Source organism: Lissotriton vulgaris, chromosome 10 (assembly GCF_964263255.1).
Source record: "Lissotriton vulgaris chromosome 10, aLisVul1.2, whole genome shotgun sequence".
In the NCBI taxonomy this organism is placed as follows: Eukaryota; Metazoa; Chordata; class Amphibia; order Caudata; family Salamandridae; genus Lissotriton; species Lissotriton vulgaris.
Genome location: NC_141698.1, coordinates 599,609,368 through 599,627,425, shown reverse-complemented (window position 1 = coordinate 599,627,425; position 18,058 = coordinate 599,609,368). Strand labels below are relative to the sequence as shown.

The window sequence follows — 18,058 nt, the reverse complement described above, 5'->3', positions numbered from 1 at the left end:
CAGAACGTCCCCGCAGGAGTGTCCGCCACCATCACCCTGTTGTCAAAGACCCGTGGAATAAACGGATAATCTACGCAGGAAAAGGAACCATGGGCTGCAGAAAGATACGTGTAGCCCTGTGTGCTACCATGCATCCTGCATCGGGTTAACCAATCCAGGCTCATCACTAAGATGTATAATTTAGTAGGGTGGCGGGCCTCAGATAAACCCCCGGACCTCCATCTCTCTCTGGCCACATCCATCACATTGTTCCAATCCCCTCCATCAACTGCTAAGCCCTCGGATATATCCGCCCACAGGGTCATAATTTTCTCCGCCAGCCCTCAGGAAAGAGGTGGGGGGCATAGACACTCCCCAGAACCAAGATCTCACCACCTACTGTGCCCTGCACAAACATGTCCCTGCCCAGAAGGTTCCCCAGGTCTTAACGTGTATACTCCATTCTACTGTGCATTAAAATAGCACCCCTCTGGAACCCCTCACAAACCGTAATGAAAGACCTGAGTAAATCCAAAACGCTGGAGGCATAACGCCTTAGTCCCCATGAGGTGGGTCTCTTGCAACAACAATACATCTGCATGGGCCCACTTGGCCTACTTCAGGATAGCCCCCGTTTGATCTTGTCGAGTGCCCCTCTAACATTCCAGCTAAGGACTCTAATAAGACCAGGGGCCTCCCGTGTGCTAACAGACATTCCTACTCCGTGCAAGCCCTATATAGTACAATGACCGCAACCAAAATCTTCTGCATAATGCAACAGAGTCCAGCACACTGGTAGACAGTGCAGCAACCCCACAAATACCCCCCACCCAAACACAACCCAACAGTACCCACCCCCCCCACCCCACCCTGTACCTCCAGAACAGGGAAGTACCTGTCAAGGCAAGCAGGGCAGGCTGACCCCAACAGGAGTTCCCACCCCTCACACGCCAATGGATCCCCAATTCACAGCCCATTTTCTATTGGCCTCCTCTCCTTCTGTGGAGCCCCACAAGAGACTCTCCATCATACACGCTTCTCCGGTCTTTAAAGAATGTTCGAAGTCGGAAAATTGCATGGTCAACCTGGTGTCAATCTGCCGAAACATGCGTCTGAGAAACAGACGCCTCCCGGGCTGCGGCACCTGCAGACTGTGAGCGACGCCTGGACTTGGAGCGCCTTCCCCCTCTCCCCATCGGCCCATGCTGATTCCAGGCAGACCCGCCCGAAGTGGAGTCTGATTCCCTTCCCGGGGAAGAGTGAGGATGCAGCAGAGCAGCACAGTTTTATCTGTCCAGTGGAACATCTCCGGTGTGTCAAAGAAGTGGGTGCGGGACCGGTATACCACACGCAGCCTGGCTGGATTAAGCAAGGCGTAAGGGAGCTTGAGTTCACGGAGGTGGGCCTTGGCGGCCAGGAACGACTGCCGCTGTACTAGCTTAGTGTAGTCCGGAAAGATTAAGATGTGTGAGTCATGAATAGCAGCGGTTCCTGTTTCAGGATAGTGTCCCGGTCATGATAATTGAGGACGGGCGCCCGGGTGGGCTTCAGCATCAGGTTCCTTTGTGCACGCTCCACCACAAAGCAAGTTGATAGTTCCCCTGGGGGGAGCCAGCCCTCAAGCCAGTCCATAAGAAATCGCTCCATATTCCCCTTTTTGCAGTCCTCTGGGAAGCAAACTAAGCGCAGGTTGTTGCGTTGTGCCCTCCCCTCTGCGTCCTCCACTCTCGATGCCAGGCCCCGTTATGTAGTCTCGAGGGACGATACCTTCTGTTGCAGCGTGGCCACCACATCCTCCACGCCCGAGATCCTCGTCTCTGTGAGGCGGGCGACCACATTCCTCAAGTCATGGCGCAGGAATATTACATCTGAGCCGACTGCCCTGATTTTGGCTTCTACAGCGTCTCTGGACTTGGTAATGGCAGCTAGGAGGGCCGCGTTGTCCGGCACAGCATTTTGAGACCCCCCTTGCAGTGCCGTTGGAGCCCCCTGGTCTGTGAATTTGTCTATAGTGCTCTGTTTAGATGAGCCACCGCCGGGCTTATCCCTGGTCATAGTGGCCACGACCCAAAACCCCAGGAGGTAGATATGCAGCCGGTCCAACAGAGGTCGGGGTCCCACTCCTGATGGCTTCCAGCTGGAGGCAGGCCGCCCCCCCCCCAAATCTCCTCTCATCTGGCCTGCCCAGCGAGCCCCCCCCGAAGGCACCTCCAATACGTGACTCACCCACCCCCCAGCGGCCGGATATGACCGCCGAGCCCCTGATGGATCACCCCCAAAGAGAGAAAAAATTATGGGGGGAAAGGAGGAAACACCGGGGCCCCAATGATGGGCTCAGGAGCGCTGACCCCAGCAACGCTCCCCACCGCAACCCAAGTCGGCCGCCGAAGTCCCACGCTAATCCTCGCTGGCAGTGCCAGTCTCCGGACGATAACCCCCTACAGAATCACTCGTACTGTCCAGCCGACAGCCGGCCAAAAGGACTGAACACACTGTGGAGGCCGGGAGAGGGAGCGTAGTGGATCGCTCCTGCCTTGTGGAGATGCCGGTTGGCCGCCACTCAGGGTCTTTCCCTGCTCAATGCCGCTCACACCAGATCCCTGTTTTGCTGCAGGGGCGCAGGCTCCAGCAGTGTGGCCCGACAAGACCACCGGACCCCCCGTGGGTTCAAACACTCAGTGGAGGAGGAGGGGGGGGGGGGAGAAAAAGAGGCGAGAGGCGCCATTGCCCTGAGTCTTCCGCGGCTCCTAAACAGGCACCGGGGGTAGTCCACAGCAAGCAATAGTAGTGGAACAGCCCAGGAACCCAATATAAGGCCGGAGAGGCAGAATAAATATAGGATTAAGGTAAGGCTGGACGGAGCGCGCTCAGCTCACGTCCGCCATGCTTGCCCACCAAGCCACACCCCCAGATCTCTAATTTTTACTCTCGCGGGTGAACGCCTACCACTCACGACTGACTGTGCAGCCCTGGCGCAATACGATTAATTCAAATGTTTAGGCACATGGATCATGAGAACAGCCAAGGAATTCCTAAGTCTCAATATATATTCCCCAGTTGGTGAGGCTGCACGGGGAAATAAAGCATAGGAGGAGCTTGCCGAGCAACATTATTTAGGATGATGGCCCTACCGTGCTTACTTTACGCTCTGCAGAACACCCCATATGGGATCCCAGACACATTTGTAAGGGCTATCGAGGGGGAAGAACGCAGCCTTCTGTGGGAGGGCTCTAGGCCTTGGATAGCATTGTGCAAATTACAGCATAGATTATATGTGGGTGGACTAGCGGTCCCAGACATTTCGAGCTACTGCCTAGCGTCCCAGCTGGTTAACATCAATGACTGGTTCTTTGCGCCACAGGCAGACAGATAACCACACAGCCTCAGTAATTCAGGGATGCATCAGCATAAGAGTGTTTTGCTGTACTTCCAGCAGTTTTTACTGCGATTCTTAACATCGTACTTTTGGAAAAGAAACAAAGCGGTATATAAAGAGGTTACCTATTGCTAGACTTGCCTTCCTTGGCATGGCTTCCCCTACCTTTTGCATTCTAACTACCTGTTCTTGTTGACTTCGTTTTTGTTGTCCGTATGAATCTGAGCACTTTACCACTGCTAACCAGTTCTAAATTGCACGTAATCTGTATTTTAAACATGGTAACATTGGTTTTATCTACCATTGGCATATATGATTTACTTATAAGTTCATAGTAAAGTGCACTACATATGCATTAGTGTTTAACATTTTGTTAAATTAGTATTTTTGCAGATTTCAGACAACTCATCTAGTGTTGATTTTATTTTCAGATTAAGCTGTATACAAAGCAAGGGACTTTGAAATATCAAACAGACTGTGCACCCAATAATGGTTACTTCATGATTCCTCTGTACGATAAGGTAAGGAAGCAGAATTATGCAATTTAGGTTTCCGCCTTTTTGTACTCGCACCTATTTTGTGGGATTTATGTTTCAGTCAGCAGTAGTAAGGACACAAATTGGATTTGTTGTCAGTAGACATCCACTTTTCTTCATGACACTGAACTGCAGTATCATCGTATGTGGACTTCTTGTTATCGAGTGAGGGGCTGATATTCAGTTTTCGTATCTGATGATAGTAACAGGGTTAGTTGATCACTAAATTAAGTACATGTTTTGTTTTTGACAAGATCAACAAAATAATTTTTTTGCTTGCGTTCTGTGGTCTTCAGGCCTTCAAGATTACACAAAAAACACAGTTTGACTGTTGTATTCATGCTTGTATTGCTCTTTTTATAGGGGGATTTTGTTCTGAAGATAGAGCCTCCCATAGGGTGGAGTTTCGGTAAGTAATTTAATATTTTTTTCTGAGATTAATTTTGGGAGGCCTACTGCATTTATACATATTCTTGAGCTGTATTTGCACATTTTCTACATATACTGTTATCGTTTTTATTAACTAATGAATGCCTGGTTGGGCTCATGGTGTCCATAAATGCGCATTACCCAAATGCTTTATACGCACATGTAATTTGGGTACCCCCACTTAACCGAATAAATGCTATCTGTATACCTTGTGAAAATCAATAGTGTTTTGAAGAAAAAAATATATTTACATTTGACATTATCTCTCAGTTTCTCTCTTACCACCACATTAAAGAGCCTCATGAGGCCGAGGGGTTCATGTATTTAACAGACCAAAAACTGCAAAGATTTTTTTTATGTAGCTTAATTATGAAATATTCCCTGTATTCCGTTGTCTCTGGTATCTTATCAAGATCTGCTTGCTCAGTGTATTTTTTGTTGTTGTGTGTACTTGAAGACCTGAATCTTTTTACCCCTGAGCTGCTCTCTAGATACCTGAACCATTGTGCAGTGGAGGCTTTGATCTCGCAGCCTAGATGGGAGTGTCTGCTCTGTTTGTCATGTTCCTCAGTCTGCTTTAGCATTGGCAGGTGACAGCTGTGGTTGTAATCTGTGCATTTCTTAGACCCTGGTGATAATGATCAGTAAGTGTAGCTTTTATTGGCGTTTCTGACTGCATCCATTGCAACCCCTCAACACATGCCCTTGGGCAGTCACTGCAAATAGTTGGATAAAGTACCTTGACCTTGGAAGAGGTGGTATTGAGGTTTTGGAGAACGTATTTCAGACCTAATAGCAATGTTCCTTCTGTTTTGAGGGTGGTTTGCCTATTTCTGGCTAGCAGGAACCACTGAAATGTATTTTTAGTTTATTATTACAGTCTGTAATGCTTTCTAGGTATTTCACTATTAATCGATAAAGGGTTTCAGAACTGCAGAAGGGTGCTCTGTTGTGTTATGCTTCTTTTTTTAGTGAAAAGTTGTTCTTGCAGTTACTGTGATTAGAACAGTGTGGATAGAAAGGAAGGATAGTGGAAAAAAATGTAACTACCCCATATGAAAAGAGAGAGTCCATCTGCTTTTCTATTTAAAAAACCATTTGATCTACTGAACAGAATCTCTGGAAAAATATTTTTCCTTAAACAGGATCTTGGCCGTGTTCTCAATCTCATGGTACGCTAAATTTAGAGGACACATGAATTGTGCAAGACTAGTGTCTGATAAGACCTATCCTCCACAATTAAATCTCGAGTAATCTGGTAGCAGCATTGTGCACGCTTGTCTGGAGATTTAACAAGATGTAAGGATAAAATAGTATTTGGCTTATCCAGTTGAACAAGTTCTGTGGTCCTTTGAAGCCGACATTCACAGCTCATTGTGCATAATTTGTCATATGATTGTTTTGTTAGAATCACATTTTGTTCAAAATGGGATTTTTACATTTATTCCTGGCGGAGGTAAGGGGACAAACTTGCAGTAAACGGCGCGCTTCTTTGTCTTTCTGTCACACTGTGGAGATAAGAGCGCAGACAATCTATTTTCTCTTGGCACTGACTAAATCTGTGTATTAAATATTTTGGTTATTCTTTGCAATTAGATGTCCTTCTTCCAGTGTAAAACACAACGTTTCGTTATGTGTTTTAAATATCCACATCGGTGTTTTTTTCATGTCCAATTCTTTTTCCTGGAGACTTTTCCACTGGAAGGGGTGAACACTTAGGGCACTACCTGATCCAAAAGAAAATAATTGGAAACTGGATGCTAGTTGAAGGTTACTTCTGCGAAGTGCCCTATAGTATGTCCAATTCAAGGGTCCGCACTATGTTAATGATCGGTCCAGGGCAAGAAACTGCAGATTGTTGAGGGTTGCAATGGCTCCTCAAGCAATGAAGGACTCACCCACTTGTCAAGAGAGAGCTGTGGGTTAGGACTATGGTCTAGGCATGGCTTTAAGAAATAATATCTCCCAAACTGTTAGGACAAGTCAGATTCAGCCAGTGGTTCCATATTCACGGCCTAGGAAAACAAACCTACACTAGTGAGCCAAGGCATGACTAATGTGCGTTCCTGTGGTGCTATAGTGGACCCAAATGTGTTTGTATATGGAAATACTACAAGCTGCTGATACCTCCAGTCCTGGAAGGTGTCCACACTATACAACCCTATGGATGCAGTCCAAGGTGGAACTTGGTCAGTTTTGGCCTCTTGGCTGCAAAGTTTGTGGGCTTTCTGTGTGGCATCTTGATGAGGGCTTCAATTAGCTGGCTGTTGTTGTATGTATTCGTCCTGGTCCGTGGACAGCTAACCTCATCAGGCTGAGGAGTTCAGCTCTCATTTATTCGAGTTTCAGGGTGATTTGCAAATTGTAAAGTCTTTGCTAGTGGAAAAATATGTCTCAAGACAGAAAAAGAAGTAGAGGTGGGTGGCACTGCTTTTCTCAATCTTAAATCTTACTAGAACATCTGTCCAAACATCTGCATTACCAGAGCTTCCTAAATGTATTTATTTTACATCCTTATATACCACAGCTGCACCGGTTGTCATAAGTGCACTTTACAATTTAACAGCTATAAAGGGGATATACTCATAACATGTAACAATTGAGTAATCCAGTTTAATAGAAATAAGGGCTGTAGGTGGTTGAGGTAATTCTGTGTGTGGGGTGAACGGTAGGAGTGAAAATTGAGACCTAGAAGTCCAGCCCTAGTTTCACTATTCCATAACAAGAGACGCCATTAGGGATTTGGGTGTGTGTGAGTGACACTTCGCATGAATGAACATGTTTTTAAGATCAGATGAGGCTCAACCTGCCATACCCCCCTCATTCTGTGAAAAGATCCTCTATATGTTTGCGCTTACCATTGGGATAGGAAGCCTAGAACTAACGGACCTCATTGCATTTCGATTTGACAAGGAAACACCATAGTGTTTTACAATGTGCTTTGCATTGTCTTGCAAACCCAAATTAACTCCTCTCACCTACCGTGAACAAGAATTGTGCAAAAAACCTATTTGGAAGCCATAGTTGTTTTTATGGTAGGTTCAGTACTTTGATCCCATTTTCAATTCTCAGTCCTCTGCATCTGCAGTGGTAAACTTCAGGGTCACACTGATCATATTGCAGGTAAAGTTATCACTTTAACCTTGGTTTAAGTAGTGTACTTTAGCGATTCTATGGTATTGTCAGATATATATATATATATATATATATATATATATTGTTTAAATAAAGCCTTTAAAGTTTCGGTATTCTAAAATGTATGAGGTGCTTATAAACTTTCTTGTGTTTTAGTAACTTTAAAATCTGTACAGTAATGGGCTACAAGTATGCCCAATTGTGTATGGTGAACCACAAACTGCTCTGCCATACTTCCGCCAAGTTCACACGTTTTTCTTCTGTGTAACATTCACCTTCTCTTTTTTAGAGCCAACAAGCGTTGACCTGCATGTAGATGGAGTTAATGATATATGCACAAAAGGCGGAGATATCAACTTCATGTTTACAGGGTTTTCAGTGAACGGCAAGGTAAGGTGGATACCAAAAATGAAGGGAGATGGAAGCATCTCTGGTGATTTCTAAGTGGCTATACGTCCATATTCATATTTATGGATATGTGTGCACGTTACATCTTTGGCTATCTGTTACAAAAAAATGCAGTGTTTTTAAAAACCCACATTTTACAGGAACAATGCAGGAAAATGTAAATCATTTTCTTGCCTTTTCTCATTTCTTTTTAATGTTTGCTGCATTTTATTTGAACCACCTTATCTTTTTCTCATTGTGGCTTACAGGCCACCATAAGGAAAATATAAGGTGGATTAAGTAAAATGCAGCAAACCCTAAACTATAATAAAGGGCAAAAAGGCACAATACAAGGAGAAAGAAATTTGTCATAACAGGGAGAAGCATAAGAACATTGATGGAAAATAAATATTCGAGAGAAAAAGGCACTGGGAGAAAAATAACTAGAAAAGGAGAAGTAAAATATTTGTAAAATGAACATTTTTAATTTATGCGCTATATATAAATAATTTGGGTATACATTGAAAATTGGCTGTGGCCTTGGAGAGGGGACATTGTGTTTTTTTGGGATCTGATCCTAGCTATGCTATGATTTTTCCTAAGAAATGCGCTGTAAACTATATTTCTGCATGACGGTGCACCATTTTACGCTGATAACAAAAATATATTCATTTAGATGATGTATTCATTTTACTAGTAAGTGGAGATTAGTTATGGTAATATTTATTACTAAGTGAATAAATAATTGTGGATTGCATTATTAGAATTGGACCTTTTGGGGCAATATGAATTTGTACCATCCACTTGTAAGTCATAATTACAGTTTGTTTCCTGTGGTAAGATATTGGGACATATTTCCAAGGTGCATTGTCTAAGCTTTTCTAAATGGAGGATTTTGAGCACACATTGTGGTGGCTAGTTGCCCATGTATGCTGTCCGGAGGGTGAAAGAATGTGACTGATGATGTGTTCGAGGCTGAGTGCTTCCTGATTGGCAGATAAGTCTGTGATGGCCAATGTCGATTACTGTGTGATTGGTCAGACTGCCTGCCTGGTTTGAAATGTGTTCATGATAAATTTGGTTGACATGTATTGATACTACTGTACACTTTCATAAAAATTAATGTGAGGATTTTCAAATGTTTACTCATTCCTATAATTGTAATCTTCTGCATATGAAACTAAATGCATGTGCAAAATCATAGTTTGTGTTCTGTAAAGCAATGTGAATAAAATCTAAAACCTTTCCAAAGAACTCTGCTGAAGCAATCATTCCAATCACAGTTTTGCTTTCTCGTTAAGTGAAATGGTTCTCCCTGAAATGGGGTCTCTGGGTAGGTACTTGAGCTGGTTGCTTCAAGGAGACTCAGGATGTACTTTGCCAAGTGGATTGGGACCCTCATTTCAACCCACTGAATGTTTTCATTGCTGTATCCCTATATCAACTGAGCAAAAACTGTCTAAAGCATATTAAATACACTGTAAACTTAAAATAACAAAAGGCAGTGGGTAGCAGGCTTGCAAAAACGGGCCGCTGCCAATCGAATGGACTCTTTTTTTCTGTCCATTTTATTTATGGCCTTTGTGCGACTCTAGTTGTGGATCAACTATATGCAAATCAGCAGTTATCCTGCCCCATTACAATCAGCCTAAAGTGATCAGGCAGGCCACATCCCCTCTAAATGGGAACACAACCCCAAACCTATGGCTTGCTTGGTCTCACTTGAGGTGCAGCATAGATCCCACGGCACAACAAGGAGAGAACCCATATCATGGCATAACCGTCATACTTAGTGGTCCACATTAAAACTACATGGGGGGGAATGCTTGCAAATGTCTTACCTTTTGGCAGTACCTTCTGGACACGTTCCAGTCCATTATTTTTGCCACGTTACCACTGCAGAAGGGGGACAACCAAATGGCAATCAGTCTTGAGCACACTCCAATAGGAACACTCCTGACTTAAAATAAATTATTACCCTCAGTAGTTACCAATGTTTTCTCAAATACACTGTAAAGGCAACATGCCTCTATTGCCAACTCAAGCTGAGGTCGGGGCCAGAAACAAAATTTGAAGCAGATTGCTGTTAGGTGTGTATTCTGGATTGCTCTGAAATTCGTGCACATCGTTCCCCCTTTTACATAGCTGCAGAAGGTTTAGGGCACCACTTGAAGTTTAAACGTTTGCACCAACCTTCATAACATGAGGTTTGTGATTGTGAACTCTCAAGCCTGGGAAGTGCACCACTAGGATCCTAAGTACATGCTTTCTCCCCTTGTGGATCCCACCTAAAGTGATCCGGATTCCCCACAAACCCCACTCACTTAAGCTGAACCTCCAAGACCTCGTGTCCAGTTGGAAACCAAATCGCAGCATAATTAGAGTGTTCATGCAAGTGTATCTTAAAGACATATTTTGCACGCCACAGTGAGCTAGGTTAAAACAGTCTTATAATAGAATCAATAGTAAATCATTTGACCAGATTGTCACCTGGTAAATATGATCTGAAATTGTGAGTTCTTAAGTGTGCAAGAGTGTAGTGTCTGATCCTTGCCGACCATTTGCTACCAAAAGCCTGCAAAGGATACTTCTTATCTGCTTGTGCTTCTATTAGCTGGATCCAAGCAATGCTTTTCAATCTTGATTGAGTTCCATGTATTTCACTTTCCATTACTTGTGGACAGTGGTGGTGAGTGTTTCTTCTAGTCTCTGTCCACGCTTTGGGACCATTATTTCGATCTACATGTGGATGTGCCAGCACCATGCAAGGCTCTAGAATGTCTTGGTCACCTGAGGAGGTGATGCAATTCTAAGTTCCTGGTCGTTGCTATTTGGTTACTTAGACTCCTCTTTAGCTTATACAGCTGAGGAGGAGAGATCCTAAATTCAATTTGTAACAAATGTTGATGTGCCTCGAGTATCTGAGAATGCGATCTTCCAATTCACTTCGGAGCGAATGGCATGACCATTTTGTTGGCCATAGAATCACATATGAAAGTTGGACAATTGCATGCATGCCTGCACACCTTCAGACACGTCTTTCTCTTTTTTGTTTGTTTCTTCCCCTGTCTCCCTTCCTTCTTTCTCTCCATTCATCTTTCTCTCTCTGCTTTACTGTATCTCATTATCCCTTGCTCTTTTTGGTCTCTCCCTTTATTAGTCTCTCCCTTTTGTTTGACACTCACTTCCTCTTTCTATGTCTCTCACTTCAGGAAACTGATTTACCGGAGTAGAGCCAGTGTTTGATATGGACTCTCAAATCCTCATAAGTACTCAAACTCCACCACCTGCACACAACAAAGTGGACATAAGAAAGTTAAGAGTATAAAGAGCTAAATATTGACGTGACCAGGATATGCTCCAATTTACGGGGCTATTTTCTAAACTGTGTTAAAAATGAATCAAATGGGGGGCGTGGCTGGCAGCCGAACATGGTGGCAGCATAGAGGACTAGCTCCGGCGGGGTAGCGACCTCTCCATCTATCCGCACGATAATCCGTGACTATTTGTTACCTCCAACGGCGGCACCGAACGCCCGGGACCGGGCGGGACTGGCGGCAGGTCTCCAGACGATAATCGAGCATTGAATGCCGGAGTTATCGTCGAAAGTTGAATCGACCGGAGCCTAGGCCCACCTCCGGGCCCTCAAGTGCTAGCTGAGTCCGACCGGAAGTGCAGCCTGCCTGGCAGCCGCAGACAGGAAGTGGTCGGTGCAGGAGCCCCACGCCCAGTACCGGTCCTGTCCTGCGTCATTCGACTCGTCCTCTCCAGCGACGTCTCATTGGAAGGGTGGCCGCAAACTACCGAAGCCACCGACCATACTTTGCCCGACACACCGTGCAGGAGTTTAACTCTCAACGACGGAGGTCCATCCATCCGGCACCGGGAGCAGCGCGGCAACTGCCCGTCTACCTGGCACCCCACCGGACCGACGAACTGTATTCCCTCCGTGACCGAACGATGGCCGGGAAAGGTGTGAAAGGCGGCACAACCCAGACTCGTATTGACCGCTTCACCAACGACAGGACCGCTTCCCCTCCAGCGGAAGGAAAAACTCCCCCTGTGAAACCAGGCGAGTCCGGGGGGCCGAAGAAGGCGACACTGGACGATATCATGAAGGCTCTCACACAGGTCCAGGCAACGGTGGGCTGCATCTCAACAGAAATCACCCTAATCCGCGCTGACTTTCATAAAATGGCGGAAAAGGTAGGCTCTCTGGAGCTCGTCACGAAGTCGCTGGTGGAGGATGTCTCGGAACTGCAGACGGCCATGGAAGCGGTCATGGCCGAAAACAAGCACCTTAAGGACAAGCTCGACGACCAGGAGGGCCACTCCAGGCGAAACAACGTACGCATTCTTGGCGTTCCGGAGTCAGAAGGTGTGAGGGCTACGGATCTCTATGTGGAGGAACTCATTAAGACCCATCTTCAACCCAAGGGCCTGTCGGCCTTCTTTTCTGTGGAGCGAGCCCATAGAGTCCCGGGTGGTCAACCGAAACCAGGGGTCACGCCGCGGCCTATCCTAGCGAGACTTTTTAACTTCCGTGACCGGGACATCATCCTGCAGGCGGCACGTGTCTCGCCGCCGGTGAAAATTCTTAACTCAACGGTGGCTTTCTTCCCGGATTACACGGCGGAAGTGGCCAGGCGGCGAAAGACATTCTTGGACATTAAAAGAGAACTTAGGAAACGGGAACTCCCATATTCTATGATCTTCCCAGCCAGGCTTCGGGTGGTGGCGGAAAACAGGACATGGTTTTTTGATGACCCAAGCACTGCGCGAGACTGTCTGGACGGCTGGCGTCCGGCTTCTCACTCTCGTCGCCCTGGACGGACTAAGACCGGCTCGCCTCACTCTGATTCCGCCGCTGCAGGGGCCGAGGGTACGAACAGTGGCAGAAGCTCTCCGATACGCGATGAAACTGCTTTGAGTCTGGAGGTGGACCCTTGACCACGTGTGTGCACTGTAAAAAGTTTGGTACTGTGGCTGGAACCGTCATGGACACTGGGCCGAGGGCCTCCGTGGAGGGAATGAGGGGCCGCTGATTCCGGAGCGCTCCTCACCCCCAACGAGCAAGTAACTGTGTGTTTTCTTTGGGGCGGGTTGAAGCACTCTGCTAGATTGGGGTGGCGGGCAGTTTGGAGTCCGTGTAGCAGGGAAGCAGGGAGGGTGGGGTTGTTGGGAATGGGGGGGTTGTGTTGGTTATTTAGTTTGAAATGTTTGGCTCAACTTCTTGTCTTGGAACTGCTGGTGTTCACGCTTGACCGTACTCCTTACACCGGGTATATTGCCTCTGCTCCTCGATCACTGTATCGGTACACTCACACGCTTAGTTACAATGGCTTGGGGTTTTCCCTATCTGTTATGCCTCCGCCCCGCCCTCTAGGGCACTCAACTGTACGATTGACCACAATATGGCGGATCCCCCGCGACCTGCTGTAGTAACGCATGACACTGGGGTGGGGGCGGTACCACCGCTTCGGGTTGTGTCCTGGAATGTGCGGGGGTTGGGTGATAAAGTGAAGAGAGGGCTGGTCCTACAATGTATTAAGAGACTGAACTGTGATATCGCCCTCCTCCAAGAGACACATTTAGTGGGGGTTGCCTCCAAAGCCCTGGATAGGCGAGGATATCGCATGCTGATACACTCAGACTTTACTTCGGGATCCCGGGGAACGGGGATATGGGTAAAAAGAACGTCACGTTTCATTCCCCACTCCACAAAAACAGATCAACATGGCCGCTTCGCGGCGGTGTGTGGACAATGGGAGGGCGTGCCCGTCAACGTGGCGTCTGCGTACATCCCGCCGGCGCTACATTCATCGGCACTTCCGGCCCTGGGTAAATTTCTTTTGGAACTCCCGGAAGGGGATTTGTTAGTGGGCGGAGATTTCAATGCATTGGCTGATTCGGATATGGACAGGTTCCCGGCTCGCCCCCTTCCTACTGGCCCAACGAAATTTAGGGACTTCTTAGAGGCACAGGGTCTGGTAGACATTTGGAGGCAGCTTCACCCTACTGATCGCCACTATTCATACTATTCCTCCACTCATGCTTGCCTGTCGCGCATAGATTATTTCCTCACACTGGGGGGCGGTAAACTCACTTTTGACAATGTACACATCGCACCACGGGGTATTTCAGATCACTCTCCCCTGCTCGCTACACTGTCCTGCTCTACCACGGCCCGCATGCGTCTCTTCCCCATCTACCCTAGCTATCTTAAAACTCCCCCGATCCGAAAATCCCTTAAAACTGCCACTAAACTTTACTTCCAGGAGAACTCCGGGTCGGTGTCCTCGCCGACGGTTCTCTGGGAAGCATACAAGACGGTACTCAGGGGCCAGGCCATTTCGACCATAGCCGACCATAAACGCAAACAAAAACTGGAAATGGTCGAACTGGAACTGCAATTGGAACAAGCCAATGCGACTCACATGGCCACACCGTCAGAGGCCACCAGGCACGCGCTGACTCTCTGCCAGCTAAAGCACGACGACTTTCTCCGCCGAAGGGTGTTAGAGCGGATCGAATCAACGGCATGCAGAGTTTATGATGTAGGCGACAAAGCCAACAAGTTGCTGGCTTGGTTGGACAAAAAACGGGATGGAGGCAGGCAAATCCTACAGTTGCAAGACCACGCGGGGACGCTTCACACGCACCCTCCCAAGATAGTTGACCTCCTGGCAGACCACTTTCAATCAGTTTACACCCCAGAAGTGGTGTTCACGCCGGAACAGGCAGAACTGGCGCTCCAAGAGATTGAGGTGGAGGGGCTAACGCCGGAGGCGCAAACCGAGCTGGAAGCGGATCTCACAGTGGAGGAACTCCGTATGGCGATAGGCGCACTGCATACGGGCAGAGCGCTGGGCCCAAACGGGATCCCAATCGAATGGTTCCAAACGATGTCCGACACACTGGGCCCACCGCTACTGGCCATGTTCGAGAACTGTCGTGAGTCAGGAACGCTGCCATTGGATCAGCGCCTGGCAACGATAGTAGCTATTCCAAAACCTGAGAAACCTCCAGAATGTTGTGCATCCTACCGCCCGATCTCGCTACTCAATGCAGAGGCGAAGATCCTGGCGAAGGTGATCGCTAATCGACTGACCCCACACCTTGGCCAACTGATCCACCCGGACCAATCCGGCTTTATGCCCCACAGGAGTACAGCATTAAATCTCCGTAGAGTACACGGCGCGTTGGCGCGTGCACACTCCTTGACAGAGCCAGCAGCCATCTTGTCGCTGGACGCCAGGATGGCCTTCGATATGGTGGAGTGGCAGTACCTGTTCGCAGTCCTGCACCGGATGGGCTTCGGTCCGAAGTTCCTATCCTGGATCCGACTACTCTACACAGGCCCAGTAGCTCACGTAGCGGCCAATGGCCATATCTCTCGTGCGATCTCTTTGGCGCGTGGAACCCGCCAGGGCTGCCCCCTCTCCCCATTGCTGTTCGCGTTGGTCCTTGAACCCCTCGCGATCGTCCTCAGAACGACACCACTGTTGAAGGGCATCAGGTGGACGGAGACCTGGGAAGATAGGATATCATTATATGCGGATGATATGCTGGTGTACGTATCAGCACCCGAACTGAGTGTCCCGATTTTATTGGCGCTTTGTGACAAACACGGTGCGGCCTCTGGTTACACAATTAACTGGACGAAGTCGGTCCTTTATGTACTGAAGGGCCCTCGACCAGTCCTCCCGGAACATTGTCCGTTGGTGGTGGCAGATGTTTCTTTCAAATATTTGGGTATCCATGTCACTAACGATATGACCGTCTTCACCAATCGAAATCTAGCGCCCCCCCTCCTCCGTTTGAAGGCAGACGTGCGGCACTGGTCGTCCCTGCCGCTCACACTTTTAGGCCGCGCTGCGCTGTTCAAAATGATGGCGCTCCCGCGCCTCCTATATGTCTTTGAGAATGCGCCTGTCGTGATTCCGCCCTCCTACTTCCAGAAGATTACCGCGATGGTTACCACTCTACTTTGGGGTGGGCGTCCCCCGAGGATAGCGCACCTCAAACTGAACCGCGGCTGGTACGATGGTGGCATTGCGCTACCGAACGTACAGCTTTATTATTGGGCATCCCAACTTAAGGTACTTAACCAATGGATCCATGCACCACACACTGACCCGGCGTACATGGCGGACAGGGCCCAACTCGGGACACAGAGTCTTCTGGCCCCCTTCTATAACCACAGGCTACTCAAGAACCTGATTGGCCCCACTAAACACACGATCACCCTATGGTACAGGGCACTCACCAAGCTACAGTGGAAGGGAGTCATTACGAAGCTTACCCCGCTTTGGGACACTAAAAAGCTGGGCTGCTTGAGGACCAGCAAAGGGTTCACCCAATGGGACAACATAGGCATTTCTACAGTGGGGGACCTCTGGACGTCCACTGGGGTGATACCATTCGAGCAACTTCAACAACAATATGAGCTGGGCCCCACGGAAACATATAGGTACGTCCAAATCAGGCACGCTCTCCTGGCGGTGTTGGAGCCGGGAACCACAATCCCGGAATCCTCGCCCCTAGAAGACCGGCTCCTCACGGAATACATGCAAACGAAAGCCACCTCACTCACCTACCGTAAATTGCTGAACAATCTCTCTGACCCCTTACAGACCCTGCGAGAAAAATGGGAGGATGAGTTGGGCGCTATGGATGAGACGGACTGGAACGCTGCTGTGGCATCCCCGAGAGAGGCTGGGGTTTCCGCAAGGTTCAGACTCATACAATTGAAAATACTGCACAGAACGTATTACACGAGGACCACCCTACACAAAATGCACAGGGCTGACTCCCCTCGTTGTCTTAGAGGATGTGGGGAGGATGGCACACTACTGCACACGTTGTGGGGCTGCCCTCTCATTGCCCGATACTGGCAACAGGTCATGCGCACGATTTCCCAGGCCCTTGACACCTCCCTCACACCCGAACCGCGCCTCTGTCTTTTGAATGTTTGGGAGGGCACTGATCTTAACCTCAGACAACAGCAGTGGGTTACAATTGGAACAATGATGGCTAAGCGTGATATGGCACAGAGGTGGGGGGTGGCTGAGTTACCTACCTTGTCGCTATGGTGTCAAAATATGGACAAACTGATGTTAACTGAACGAACTGTCTACAAAGTGAGAGCGAACCCAAGGAAATGGAACAGGGTGTGGGAGGCCTGGAATAGATATAGAGGGGACCTGTGCGACCCGCTTCAGGAGGCTGAAGACGAAGACTCGGAAGATGAGGAGGAGATGATTGGCTAACCTGTGGGCTGCCACGGGGCAAGACTAATACTGTACTCATATCATGGGAACTCCTGCTCACGTTCTGCGGGGGGTGGAGGGGTTAGGCCTGGGTGGGGGGTCGGTGTGTTCTACTAGCGTCTTTGTTCTATATTGCTTCGCATCTAAGCACTATTATTGAGCCACTTTGTTTGGTTTGTTTTTCAACGTTTTATACATGAAACAGTTAACAAAAATGCTATTTAAAAAAAAAAAAAAAAAAAGTAAAACTTCATGACTCCGATGCTTCTCTCCTAATGGTCTGCCGTATTATCCTCATCCTTTGCTGCCGGACCGGAGGGTTGTCGGCTAAATAGCTGTGTATTACTACGGGACATCCTGTTCCTTTCTCCTGTCATGATTACTGTGTAATTGTCTTGTTGTAAAATGGATGATGAACATCAATAAAAGTTTTTACACCAAAAAAAAAAAAAAAAAAATAAAATTAATCAAATGTGTGCTTCACCAACGGTAGCAATTTTGTCTGGTTTAGCAATGAAGTCAAAAATATGAATAATGCTTCAGTTTTTATCTGATTATTACAGGTCATCAGCAAGAACCAGAATTCTGGTCCTGCTGGGGTCCAGGTGATATTAAGAAAATCTGGAGCAGAAGTGGCAATACAAACCACTGTTACTCAACCTGGAGGAAAGTAAGTGAAGCTGAAGTTCAGATTTGTTTTATGTGGATACTAAAGCAGAAAGCTACATTAAATATGTTTCTTCTGATTGGTTCTACAACCAGGCATACTGCTCTAAATTATTACAATCTTATTGGCAGAAAAGTAACTCACAACTTTTTATTAAATTCATTTTAGGTTTTCTTTCTTTAAAGTTCTTCCTGGGGAATATGACATCCTCGCCTCCCACCCAACATGGATTTTGAAAGAAGTGAGTGCTCAGCAAACCTTTTATTTTAATTGTATT

The 18,058-nt window shown here is 47.5% G+C and overlaps 1 protein-coding gene across 1 annotated transcript in view; it reads left to right on the top strand.

Annotated features, from left to right (window-relative positions):
• Window positions 1-18,058, top strand: part of LOC147688566 (BOS complex subunit NOMO1-like) — a 301,458-nt gene that overhangs the window by 21,078 nt on the left and 262,322 nt on the right. The window contains exons 2-6 of the mRNA XM_086941434.1: window positions 3,787-3,876; window positions 4,255-4,300; window positions 7,745-7,845; window positions 17,678-17,784; window positions 17,950-18,022. Of these exons, the coding sequence (XP_086797560.1) occupies window positions 3,787-3,876; window positions 4,255-4,300; window positions 7,745-7,845; window positions 17,678-17,784; window positions 17,950-18,022 (417 nt within the window). The remainder of the gene's footprint in view (window positions 1-3,786; window positions 3,877-4,254; window positions 4,301-7,744; window positions 7,846-17,677; window positions 17,785-17,949; window positions 18,023-18,058) is intronic.